The sequence below is a fragment of the Chinchilla lanigera genome, unplaced genomic scaffold (genome assembly GCF_000276665.1).
Source record: "Chinchilla lanigera isolate Chin_1 unplaced genomic scaffold, ChiLan1.0 scaffold00073, whole genome shotgun sequence".
NCBI classification, from domain to species: domain Eukaryota; kingdom Metazoa; phylum Chordata; class Mammalia; order Rodentia; family Chinchillidae; genus Chinchilla; species Chinchilla lanigera.
This window is the reverse complement of record NW_004955474.1, coordinates 2,477,670-2,490,571: the sequence shown is the minus strand read 5'-3', so window position 1 is coordinate 2,490,571 and position 12,902 is coordinate 2,477,670. Positions and strand designations below refer to the sequence as shown.

Below are 12,902 nucleotides of genomic sequence, written 5' to 3'. Positions count from 1 at the left end.
CCAAGTAGGAGGCACACACCTATAATCCTAGCATTCAAGAGGCTGAGGCAGGAGGATCTCTTCAAGTTTGAGGCCAGCCTGGGCTACATAGTGAGTTCAAAACCAGCCTAAACTACGTTGCCAGACCTTGTCTCAAAAAATAAAACAAAAAAAAATGGATAAGCGTTAGTTTTTAAAATTCCATTGTTTGCTCTCCATGTTTAGACTCCTAGATAGTACATGTATATATCACATACTCTCAGTTTTGTTCCCACAAAATACCACCTATTTTTATTACTAATAAAAATTACTGATTTAAATTTTGTTCCTGGTATGAAAATATTGTTCTTCTTCTGTAATCCCTTGCTGCTCAGAGGATTGAGAAATGTTGGACTAACTCCCTGCAGCCACTTTAGAAGCGGCCTGGGGGTGAAACACAGAATTAACCCAGGATGCTGCTGTTTTACAAGACACTTTGTGCTCCGCTTGTTCTGGCAACTCCAAGTCCGTTTCCACGGCAAAGACAGGGAGCCTAGCAACCGCGCAGGAAGCCCGGTTCCACCTACCAGTAAGCCAGCAGGAAAGGGACCACCGTGTGTCCAGCAGCCGAAGCCACGGTGACCACGTGGCCGTGGTTACTCTTCATCATGGCGGGGAGAAACGCCTTTGAAGTCTGGAAAGTTCGCATTGAAAAAAAATTAGTATCTCTGATTCACAGATCCACTGGGACTAGTCTGAAACAGATTTTTTTTTTTTTTGTCTTTTTGAGACAGGGTCTCGCTATGCAGTTCAGGCTGGCCTTGAGCTCACTTTGTAGCCCAGGCTGGTCTCGAACTCATGATGATCCTCCTGCCTCAGCCTCCCGAGTGCTGGGATTACAGGCGTGCGCTACCACACCCGGCTCAGAGCTGATTTTTAAAGCACTGTTCCTGGTATAAATGGGAAAAAGCTGAACTGCATATGCGCCCACAGAGGGCAATGGATCCACCGACCCACGTCAGAAAAACTGAAGGGGCGCTCCGAGAATCGGCGCAAAGGGCTGCTATCCCCCATCCTCCGCCCCCCTCCGTGCCGCCTTTCGCTTCCCACTGAACAGGGATAGCATTCTAGCTGCTGAAAGAATTTACACTGAACGAAAATTCATGAGAAAAGTGTTTGATGATCCATGAACAGTGAAGCAAAGCACAACCTTCCGGTAGCCACACAATGTATCATGCTCCACACACTGACTGAGCACCTATGTGTGTGCTGGGGATGAGCAAACAGATCAGATCTACTAATACCAGAAACTTTGAAAATAGGTATCAGGGCTGGGGGGTTAGCTCAGTGGCACAGCGCCTGTCTGGCAAGCACCCTGTCCTGAATTCGATTCCCAGTACCAAAAAAACCCAACAGACCAAACAGGTATCAAAAAATGGAGGCATTAACACAAAATAATGCTGCATTTTCACCAGGCTCGATATTCTTTTGATACATAGTCACCCCAAGCTCACACTCTCAAGGCTCTGAGGGACCTCTGCATGAACTTGGCTATTTGGGAACTATTGCAAGAGTTCAGAAACACAGGCTACATATGTAAAACTTAAGATCCTAAAAGATAAGATTCATAATACAATCTGTAATTTTTAGGCCAGGAAATAGGACGAGGCCTAAGTTTCATGAGAATCTGAAAGTAAACTGGGTTCACTTTTGTGGAATCACGGACGATTCCCTAGATGGTTTCCATTTTCTTTATCTCTACATAATCATACGTGTAAACATCTAGCTTATAGTTAAAACACAGGCAATGTTTGAAGTTTATCATTGTTCAATTGATCAGTATTAGCGTATGTGAAGGATGATCGGCGGCATCTGATCACAGCATGAGAAATGAAGCCTTTATGTATAAAGTTATTATAGACAGCTAAGTCAGATAGAAACATTATAGGCAGTCAGAGAGGGCTGGGCCCTTGGGGAAGTCAGTGCAGAAGATGAGAACATATCACAGCTGGGGCTGGAGGCGCATCTGAAAAAGATTAAAGTCACAATGGCCCAGATTTACATACTTCCTAAGGGATAAATGGAAGTTTGAGATTATCAACACAACCCTTTCACGATGTCCCATATAAATAAGCCATTATCTCAATTGGGGGGGGCCATCCTCTCCCACCCAGTAAGACTAAGAGTACTAAGATTAAGACTCAGGCTGCTAAAACTAAAAATAAGAGTAAGACTGTAGATTATTGACCAAAGTTAATGATATCGCCCATATGACGCTGCTACTATTGGATCAATATTAGCCAAGAGGCTATACGTGTAATCTTATCGGCTGATTATAGTTTTGACCGCATATTGTACTCACTTTGTGATTTTGCTCTGTAAAACTTTCTCAGAGAAATGGTATCGTTGGCAATCCATTCAGGAGCCTTCCTGTCTCTCAGGAGCTGTTCCTACTTCCCATTTCTGGGTCCCCATAAAGTTTCCTACTCTTAACTTCCGTTGTTCCTTAGAAGTCATTCTTTGACTTTGGGAACATAAACTCCGCATGTCTGACATCTAGTGGGTTAGGAGTTACATTTCCCCCCATTTCAGTGCTATCCCTAGAACCCAGAGAACACTTTAGCATCAGTTTAATACTTTCTTATGTCTGCTGAAAGTTCTACTTTAAACTTAACCTTTGGGGCTTTCACAAGGAAATATTTTTGTTAAAAAAAAAAAAAAAGATCATACTTACCCAAAAATGTGCAAGTACATTGACTTCAAAAGTCTTTTCGATCTGAGGGTCTTGGGTAGCAAACAAGTCCGACGTATAGACCACACCAGCATTATTCACTAAAATACTAACGTCTCCAATTTCTGCTTTCACCTTTAAAAATAAAACAAGAATAACATATTTAGTAAGAGGTGTGACAGTAGGTTTGCATGCAGTGACTAAGAAAGGAGTCTACATTTTTCTACCAGATGTGGTAAAAAGTGGTTTTGTCACTTATCTGCCCACATAGAGAAAAGCGAAACAAAATAAAACCCTTTTTTATCTTAGGTCCTTATATCTAACACACCTCTGCCAGTCTACTAGGTAGAAATTTTCTTTTGCAACTTAATCTTTTGACTTTGCTCTATTGACTGTAGCTCAAGAGGCATGTGGCTGAGCAGAATTTAGAATTTGTTTTTTTAAACACTACTTCAAAAGGTAAGCAAAAGATAAATTATTAGCAAATTCAGGACTACTATGGAGAATTATATAGAACTGACTGCACTACTGAGCTAGGTACATCTTCTACTTCTTTTTTTCTGTTTCTGTTTTCATGGTCACTCTTTTCTACTGCGTCCTAATCCTTCTGGCCTAGGGCCAAAGGGTAGGTACCTCTGGTTACCCTCAAATTGAGCCCAGCCTCTGCTGTGAGCTGGACTTTGAACAGTTATTTAACCTCTCCAAACTTCAATTGCTCCTCTTAAAGGAGAGATAACAACACAGCTTGCTTGTGAATTACTGTGGGACTAGGTGAAATAATGCGGGTAAAGGTGAAAAGGGAAAACCGTGCAAGAAAAATTGATCTTTTTAAAACTTTGTTCTTAGGGCTGGGGATAGAGCTCAGTGGCACCGCGCCTGCCTGGCAAGCGCGAGGTCGTGAGTTCGATTCCCGGTACAAAAAATAAATAAATAAATAAAAATAAAAAAATAAGTAAATAAAAATAAAACTTTGTTCTTTTGAAACTGCCTACCTCTGTAACTGCTTCATGGCTTTATAATTACTTTCTTGACCCCTGTAACCACAAGAGCATCACTGAACATACAAAATGCCAGATTGTATCATTGTACCATTAATTGTACCATTAATCTACCCTTGTAACCGATGGTCTCACCCTACTAGCTAATCAGAAGAACTGCCAGGCTCTTCTGTTCTGCCTTTGTACCTCTTTCGTACCTCCTGCTTGTGCATCATATAAAATCCCTAGACCACCAGAGATCAGGTCCTGATATTTTGGGAGTGATCCTGATCAGTGCCTGTTGAAGTAAATAAATCTGCTTCCAAATCCTGGGTGTCATTTTGGTGTTTCTGTTTGCTGTTGCAAAGAAGCTGAACAATGCTTTAAAACATGATGCAGGTAAAGGAAGCTGTTACTACTATCATCATTATTATATATCATTATTTCACATGTTCATATACACCTGTGTAGGGAACATGTCTGAAGGTTATTCTCTCAAACTTCTGAGCTACTTATGAGGGTAGTGAATGTGAAAACATAAATACAAGGTAAGTAACATACAAATTATATGTGCATGTTTTTCTGCTAATGTATTTATGGTACAGGTGTTGTTACGGTTTGTGTCTAGATGTCCCCCCAAAGCCTCATGTGGATATAGGTGGAGTTTTTCAGAGATGGCTAGGTCTACAGTATGTGATGTTGGAAGTGATTCGTGGTGCAATGCTAGGATCAAGGGCACTAGGATTAAGGATGTGAATGTTACCCACCCTAAGGAGCCTGGATTATCCTTTTTTGCTTTGCTACCTTCTGTCCACCATGAACTTTTTCTCCTCTGCAATGCCACCCTGCTTTGGGGCCAGCCAACTATAGACTGAAACCTCTGCCAACTGTGAACTAAATAAACCTTTGTTCCTTTAACTTTGGGTGTCAGATATTTGTCTTAGCAGTGAGAGACAAGTAACCAAGACAGAATTGGGGACCAGAGAAGTGGGGTCATTGTTGTGCTATATCTGACCATGTGGTTCCTGAGGCTTTGAGAATGGCTTGTGGGAAGAGTTTGGAAAGCTTTTGGAGATGCTGGATTTAAAAGTAAAGTGGGAACACCTTAGGCTGTACTTGCTGGGAGATTCTAGTCAGAGCTTAGAAGACTGAGAAGGCTGATAGAAATCCTGCTGGTAAAGACCAGGCTCAAGAGGTTTCTGATGGGAAGGACTGCACTGGCTCTTGGTCTCCAGATGATGTGTGTTATGGCTTGGCAGAAAGTTTGTCTGCACTTTCCTTGTGTCTAGAGACTTTGCCTGAGACTAAGATTAAGGGCAGTGGACTAACTCATCTTGCAAAAGAAATTTCAAGTCAGTTCAATGTTGAGGTGGTGGCATGGCTACTGTTGGGAGTTTTTAGCCAGATCTCTGTTGAGAATCAAGAGCAAAGAGCCCAGTGGAATGATTTAAAACATTGTGAGTTTGGCCAGAATGGAAGCAACAGTAAAGTTGTGCCCTGCAAAGATGAAACAGAGGAGAAATTGGTCACTGAAAAGACCAGCAAGAAAAAGCCAAGTATTTCAGAAGAGGACAACAGAAAAGATGGCCAGAGGACATTATAAGAACCACCAGGACTCCATCCTTTGCAGTCTCAAAATTGCAAAAGGGCAAGACTTTGCTTTAAGAAGAGAACCCCAGTGCATCATGCTGTAGAATGGCAGTAGCCTAGAGGATTTGTTCCTCTGGATTAGGTTCAGCGTGCTCAGTGATCCAGGCACTCCTCCCCTACAGGAATAGAGAAGGAAGCCTGGGTACTGCTCCAGCAGGCAGCAGACCTTAGTATCATCCATGTTGTGCTGATTTTAGGTGCATGCAGAATAGAAGAGTTATGGGGTCAAGAAAGCCTGGCAGGCCAAGCAGTGTGCCCTGAGAGGGCAGTGTGTGAAGCTGTGTGTGTGAAGACAAAGGTGCAGTGGAGACCCCAGAAGTTTGGAGAAGCCAGGAACACGGATCATCTGAGGCAAACTGCAAAGAGGGAGCAGACCTGGCCCAAGAGAGAAGCTACGGGAGCCACAACTACCAGAAGTGCTACAGGGGTGGGGAGCCACAGCCCTTTGAAGCTCACATCTTCTCAGACTGCCAAAGATACTGGACATGGAATTACAGGATTTAATGTCTGTACTGCTGGATTTTGGACTTGCTTTGGTCCCATTCCGTTGTATTGCCCTATCTGTAACTTTTAGAATGGTAAGGTCTATCTTGTTCCACTGAGTATTGGAAGTGTTTAGTTTTCATTTCATTTGTACAAAGGCTCAAAGCTAAGAGTTTGCCTTATATCTCAGAGAAGACTACTTTTCAACAGCGCTGAAACTGTTAGGATTTTGGCAACTCTTAGAGATGGACTGTATGCCTTTTGCATAAAGGGATGTGCATGAGTATTTGGGGCAGCCGGGGGTGGAATGTTACAGTTTACGTCTAGATCACTCTCAAAGCTTCACGTGGTCATAGATGAGGATTTTTCAGAAGTGGTTGAATCTAGAGTGTGTGACACTGGGATTGATTGATGGTGCAATGCTAGGATCAAGGGCACTAGGATTAAGGGTATGAGTGCTACCTGCCCTGAGTAGACTGGATAAAATACAAGGATAGAAAGAGTTGCGGTCACCCCTTGTTGCCTGCTACCTTCTGCCCACCATGAACCGTGTCTCCTCTGTGATGCCATCCTGCCTTGGAGCCAGCCGATTATGGACTGAAACCTCTACCAACTGTGAGCTAAATAAACCTTTCCTCCTTTAATTTGGGGTTTCAAGTATTGTCTTACAAGAAAAGTAACTCAGACAGGCATGTTTTTCTCTTAACAGTTAAATCTTTTCTTTGATAGTAATTCAGAAGAACTTTTGAGAAATCAGAATAATCATGTGGAAGAAGTCCCTATGGCCAAACTCCAAAGGTCACTGCACCTGTCACAGGTAAAATGATTACAGTTGGGGAAATATCAGCAGAACAGGGCTGACTGCCAAGAGCAATAAAAGGCAACTTTGAACTGTAAAGCCTGCTTGTACTCAGGAGGAAAGAACTATCGACAGTGCAATTTGTTTTCAAAATAATCACTCTAACTTCTCAACCCCAATGTAATCGATAACTTTACCTTTCAAATACTCTTTACCTTTTTGAGTCAGGCTCTCCCTATCTAGTTGAGATAGTGAGTGTACTCTCCCCTTGCAGACTGGCTTCAAACTCAGGATCCTCCTGCCTCAGCTTCCTGAGTACCGGGATTACAGGTGTGCACCTCAACTCCCAGCTCAGATCCCAGACTCTTTAAACTCTACTGCCTCAATGAACTTTGAGAATTAAATGAGATCAATAATGAAATCATGTCAAAGGCGCAACAAAGTGAATGAAAGCTTCTAACGGGCTACTTGGCACCTTTCCCTTAGGCCCCCAACACAGGGAGCATCGTCTCTAAGGGATAACTATCGAGAGAGGCTGGCTTTTATTTAGGACATGATGTTTAACACACACAATGATTGTAGGGTGAACCCAACCAATGAGCTTAGTTACTCAAAGAAATGTAAACAGATCGTGTGTTGCTAGCCCTTGGGACTATGGTAACCCCAGGGTGTTGATGTCTGGCTTGATTATTTCTTAATAAACAAAGCAAGCTGGAGTGTATTTAGTTGGCATATGAGGTCTAAGTAGCTACTTCAAAATATCTGATCACCGGTCCTTTTCTATACTGTGTTTAAGCAGATAGCCTTAGAACAATTTCGGTAAAACACTATTGTAAGGGTATATAGGATAGGTTAAAATAATAAAAGCTATATTTTCTCAGAACAGCTTATTCCCAGATAAATGTGGAAACAAATATTTTCCCTTTAGGTAACTAAGGATGTTGGGCCAGTAGGTCCTTCTAATAATGCCTAAAAACCAAAATTATATAGGTACTATCCACCATTCTAGTATAACATTAATACAAGGTAGTTATCATGGGCCAGGTATTACAAATATTCTAAACCCTACTAATAAACCTATGAAGTAGTGCTGTGGTGATCCTTATTTTCTAGTTGAGTAAACTCAGATAGAGTTGAGGAACGTAAAGAAGGCTATATATATATATATATATATATATATATATCATTTTAACTGGAAGAGCAGAATTAGAACCTGGCCATCCAGCTCCTGGTCTTAATTACGCAACATGTTCATCTGCATGAAGATTCATCACTGCTAATTTCAGTAAAACAGTTATTGTTAAATGCAGGTGTTTCCTGCCTGCAGTTCTTGCTTTTACCATGCTTCCTCCCAGAGAAGATATTTTCCATTCTTTGCCTAGGTAATTTCTCTCCCTAAACTTCTTGTAATTTAGCTTGGGCCTCAAGAAAAATGAAGAGGAATCTGTGTGAAATAAAACACTAAAATTTTAGAGTAGAAGTTAATAAACCCAAATTAGCTGGGCATGGAGATACACACCTGTAATCCCAGCACTTGGGAGGCTGAGGCAGGAGGATTGTTGTGAGTTTGAAGCAGCTGAGGCTACATAGTAAGTTCAAGGCCAGCCTGAACTACTACATAGTAAGACTCTGCCTCAAAAAAACCAAACCAAACCAAACAGAAACCACAAACAAAAACCAAAAAAAAAAAATCAAAAAAATCCAAATCTAAAATTGTCTAAACAAAGAGGTTCTCAAGTCTGTTTGGATCAGAACCTTGACACCTACTGAATCAGAATATCCAAAGTTGAGGTCAAGGAAGTTGTATTTTAAAGATTTTGCCTAATGCCATGTGTGGTGGTGCATGGCTGTAATCTCAACACTTGGGAGGCTGATGCGGGAGGCCTGCTAAGAGTTTGACGCCAGACTGGGCTACACAGTGAGTTGAAGACCAGCCTGAACTACACAGAACTATTTGAGACCCTGTTTCAAAAAAAAAAAAAACTTAGCTAATTCTGATGACTTTCCTTCCTTTAAAGTAGCATTTATTGAACAAGTACACATGAGAACACATTCACAGTAAACTCCATTATGTAGATTGCAGTCTTTTTGTTTGTTTGTTTTGTTTTGCTTTGTTTTTCTGGTACTGGGAATCAAACTCATGACCTTGCACTTGCCAGGCAGGCGCTGTGCCGCTGAGCTAAATCCCCAGCCCCCATGTAGATTGCAGTCTGATGACACAAATGCTTTACAGGAATGATTTAAAAAAATAAAAAATAAAAAATAAAAAATAAGTTTATCTTGACTTTCTAACCCAATTTTTTGGGCTTCAGAAGTGCCCGCCAGTGACTTTCCCAATGTCACCCCAGGGTGTCTGCCAATATCAGCAGCGTGTGCCCCACGAGGATACTAAACACGGGCCCTGCCCTTGACCCCTGAAAGCAGACCTCTGGGTTGAGGCTCAGGAGCTCCTGCTTTTCCCAGGCTCCCTGGAAGGCTCTGGAACACACACACACTAACATCTGAGAGTTCAGTTCCAGGTACAAACCCTGCGTCTGCTACTAGTTAGATGGAGCCCTGGGGAAAATCACACAATTCTCGTTTGCTTTATCTCTGTCACGGCAGACTTGGCCTTATCCAAACACCTCCCGGTTCCAACACAAGGGATTTGAACTGAATATAAAAGTTCACCTTCTTGGCAGAGCTGTAGATATCTTCTCGGTTACTGCAGTCGACCACAAAGGCGTGAGCCTGGGCACCCAGCTTCCTGCATTCAGCGGCTGTTTCTTCGATGCCATGCTAGAAGAAGCAGTGAAGGGTGTGAGACAAAATCAACGACAGGAACATAGCACTCCGGCAGCTAGAGATAAAGCAGGAAGGACATACTCTCAAAAGAAGAATTACAGCTGACATGCTGGTGAACACCTATAACCCCAGCTATGCAAGAGGCTGAGGCAGGAGATGCACAAGCTTGTGCCCAGCCTGAGCAATTCAGCGACTTTTTGTCTCGGGGGGGGGGGGGGGGGATGTATTATGTATTAAAGGATTTAGCTCCGTGCAAAGGCCCTGGGTTCAACAACTAGGACTGCAAAATAAGCAAGTAAATATATTAACTTCACAAGGTATTTTATTTGCATCCATTGAACACTACATCTCTCAGGAATCTGTCCCTGAATATTAGTATTAAAACATACAAAACATGCAAAAGCCAAAACATTGTCCTGGTCAACAGGACATTACTCTGATAAATGCAGTAGGAGGAAAAAAACAGATTTGTTAACAAGAAAACTGTCCTGATATATGCAGTAAAAGATAACTGGGGAGGGTGTGTTGGCACTGATCCCAGCATGTAGGAGGCTGATGCAGGAGGATTTCTAGTTTCCAGCTTGAGCTATATTGTTGAGACCCTGTCTCAAGCAACAACAAAAAAGCGTGCGGCGGGATTGAAAGTATTCTTTCCAACCGATCGCGCCACACACAAATTCAGACAAACAGGAGTGCAACACACCACAACGAACTCCTGTGGTGTTGCACATTGATTTGTATTTGTTCCAGCAGCATGAGACCTCTGGGTGTGTGTGCCAAGGGGTGACGCACAACCAAGTCGGTATCATCACAACCTCAGCACGCTGGGAAGCCAGAGGAGGCTGACGGTCATTCTACGCAGCCGTGAATATGGAAGGGTCAAACCAGCCTGAACCACGTGTTGCAAAATGGGCAGCAAACTTCAGGCAGAGCCATGGCCAGCTATTTCTAATCAACAGCAGCTGGTGGCTGGAATCTTCTACAACCCGGGGGGGCCGTGGTATTTGTCCTTGTATTTGACCCACAGGGACAAACTACACAATGGACCTTTTCATTTAACCTATTATATCAAATTATTACCATCTCAACACAAAAACTCACTAACGTAATATTCTAGAATCCTTCTGGATAGTTTTTGAAATCGAAGGGGGTGTTTCCACCCACAGCACATTTTGATTCAGACCTGTCAGCTACAGAGGTTTTCAGCCACGGGGAAGAGAGCTGCAGCCCGAGACCCCACAGGACAGCTCACAGATGCACCTTCCACCTCTCTCACTCTGTACCAGGCCAGGCTCTGCATCTGCTGAGCCCACTCTGCCGAGAGCATAGCATCTTCTGAGCGTTTTCTTTTTAGCCATGCTGGGGCTGGAACCCAGGTCTTCCACACTGACCTACAGTACATCCCCCGCCCATTTCTACTTTGTGTTTTGAGACAGGGTCTTGCTACTTCATCCGGGCTGGCCTTGAACTTGGGATCCTCCTGCCTCAGCCTGCCAAGTAGCTGAGATTACAGGCTCACTGCTGACCTCTGCTCTTAATTGTCTCCAGCTTTTTATTTTTTTATTGTTTTGCAGTGCTGGGGATAGAACTCAGGGCCATACACATGCTAGGCCAGCACTCACCACTGAGCTACACCCGCAGCCTCTATTCTCCCCTTCTTAATAAGGCTTCCCCGCCACCCGGAGATGAGTGTTCTCACTTGAGCCCTCCCCATGTTGTTTCTTGTCTTACCTCACACCCTCCACCCCCCACATATTGTATTACACAGCGTGCCTCACTGTCTCTGGCACATGGGGTCTGTTTCTTCCGTGCTGTAGACTCAGCTCTGCATGGGAGCAGGGCCAGGCACACAGTAGGTGCTCAAGGCATTTGTGGGCAAATGCCTTTCACTCCAGATCAAAGCAAATGTGCAGACCAGCATGAGGCACAGGAGTCACTAACCCAGTGGTGAGGGACTTAGTCTCCAGGAGGTGTAGCCCACACTGTCCCGCGGTTACCATGTGTCGGACGTGATGCTACATTATGTGGTGTAAGATCTGGATGCTTCCTCCAAGCTTCCTAGGTAGCTACTCTTACCCTGTCCTTTTTGCAGAAAGGAAGCTAGCGCTCAGGGTTCAGAGGTAGCCTGCCTGAGTCTGACCACACCACCACCAGGCCCCAGCTTGGCCACTGGGCTGGGCTGGGCCTAGTCTGTATCTTCCATTACACTAGGAGGTATTTAATGTCTACTTTCTCTACTAGATTGAGGGCAAGGGACCCTGTATCCTGTTTGGCACACTGTCCCTAGTTCTGGGCAACAGATATTCTAAGTATTTAGCTGAGCACTGTCTCCCCCAGCCGCTCCCTGGGTTGGCTCTTAATTGATCTATTTACCTGGAATTCCTGTTTATGAGACTGGAGGTGGACTCACGTATAAAGGACAGCATTTCAGGCCGCTGAATCCCTCTGTTCCTCCACTAAAGGTCAAGTAAGAGGTTAGATTCTAGGTCTTTTCCACTTCCTGAAGCCCCCATCTACACCTGCCGTGGGTAAAAAGTTACCTTGAAGTTCTTTGTCTTTCCTGTTTACTGTTTTTACTAAAACACTAAGGCCCAGTGCGTTTGTGCACGCCTGTAATCCCAGCACTTGGGAACCTGAAGCAGGAGAGTTTTTCCTCCCAGGCCAGCCTAGGCTACAGTGAGTTCAAGGCCACCTTGCACCACATGGGGAAACCATGTCTCAAAAAAAAAGTCAAAAATAAATAAATACGAAAGACGACTTTCATAAATTACTTTTGGCAATAACGACAGCAGAACCACATTGCCTTCTGTTGGGTACAGTCTCTGAACTACTGATCTTCAGTAGGTGCAAACAGGACTTAGGAACAAGCCTCCTACTCTTAAAAGACTCATTAAAACTGTGACTTTTCCCACACGGTTAAGACAGAGGGTCGGTGTAACTGGGAGATTGCCAACGATCTTCTGGGCCTAGGCGCGGGTCAGTGCGCAGTGTGACCTGAGGGTGGGCGGCGGCCGGCACCTGTCTGCCCCAGGACCTTTCCTCAGGTGATTCGACACCAACTAGTTCCTGCCCCGCCTGAGCGGGGCGAGAGTAACTAACTCTTTTCCACCTTCTCGCAGAGATGCGCTCAGGGGTGGCTGCAGCAAAACGCCGCGTCCGCCGCCCGCAGGCACGGGGAAGGGAAGCGCCGCGGGCGCCGTTACCTTATTGATATCCCAGAGAACCAGTTTGCTTTTACGTTTGGCAAATTCATAGGCAGTGAGTCTCCCGATGCCGTGTCCAGCGCCAGTGACGAGGACGATCTCTCCGGCGACTGATTTTTTCTTCTTGGGGATGAAGAGCTTAATGAGCGACTCCAGGCAGAAGAGGAGGAGCAAGGGCAGGAGCAGGAGGGTGCTCAGGAGAAACCTCATCTCGCGCAGCGCCAGCGCGGCCGCGATCTCCGCACGGGGCGCGCGGGTGGGCGCGGGTTAAATCCCCGAGCGAGCGCAGGGCGCGGGGCGCAGGGCAGGGCTCCCCG

At 44.4% G+C, this 12,902-nt stretch overlaps 1 protein-coding gene across 1 annotated transcript in view; it reads right to left on the bottom strand.

The window, feature by feature from the left end:
- Positions 1 to 12,902, bottom strand: part of Hsd17b11 (hydroxysteroid (17-beta) dehydrogenase 11) — a gene marked incomplete at its 5' end in the record, with an annotated part of 32,755 nt that extends 19,853 nt beyond the window's left edge. Inside the window, 4 exon segments of the mRNA XM_005401337.2 lie at positions 546 to 652; positions 2,693 to 2,824; positions 9,269 to 9,376; positions 12,586 to 12,902. Coding sequence (XP_005401394.1) covers positions 546 to 652; positions 2,693 to 2,824; positions 9,269 to 9,376; positions 12,586 to 12,795 — 557 coding nt within the window.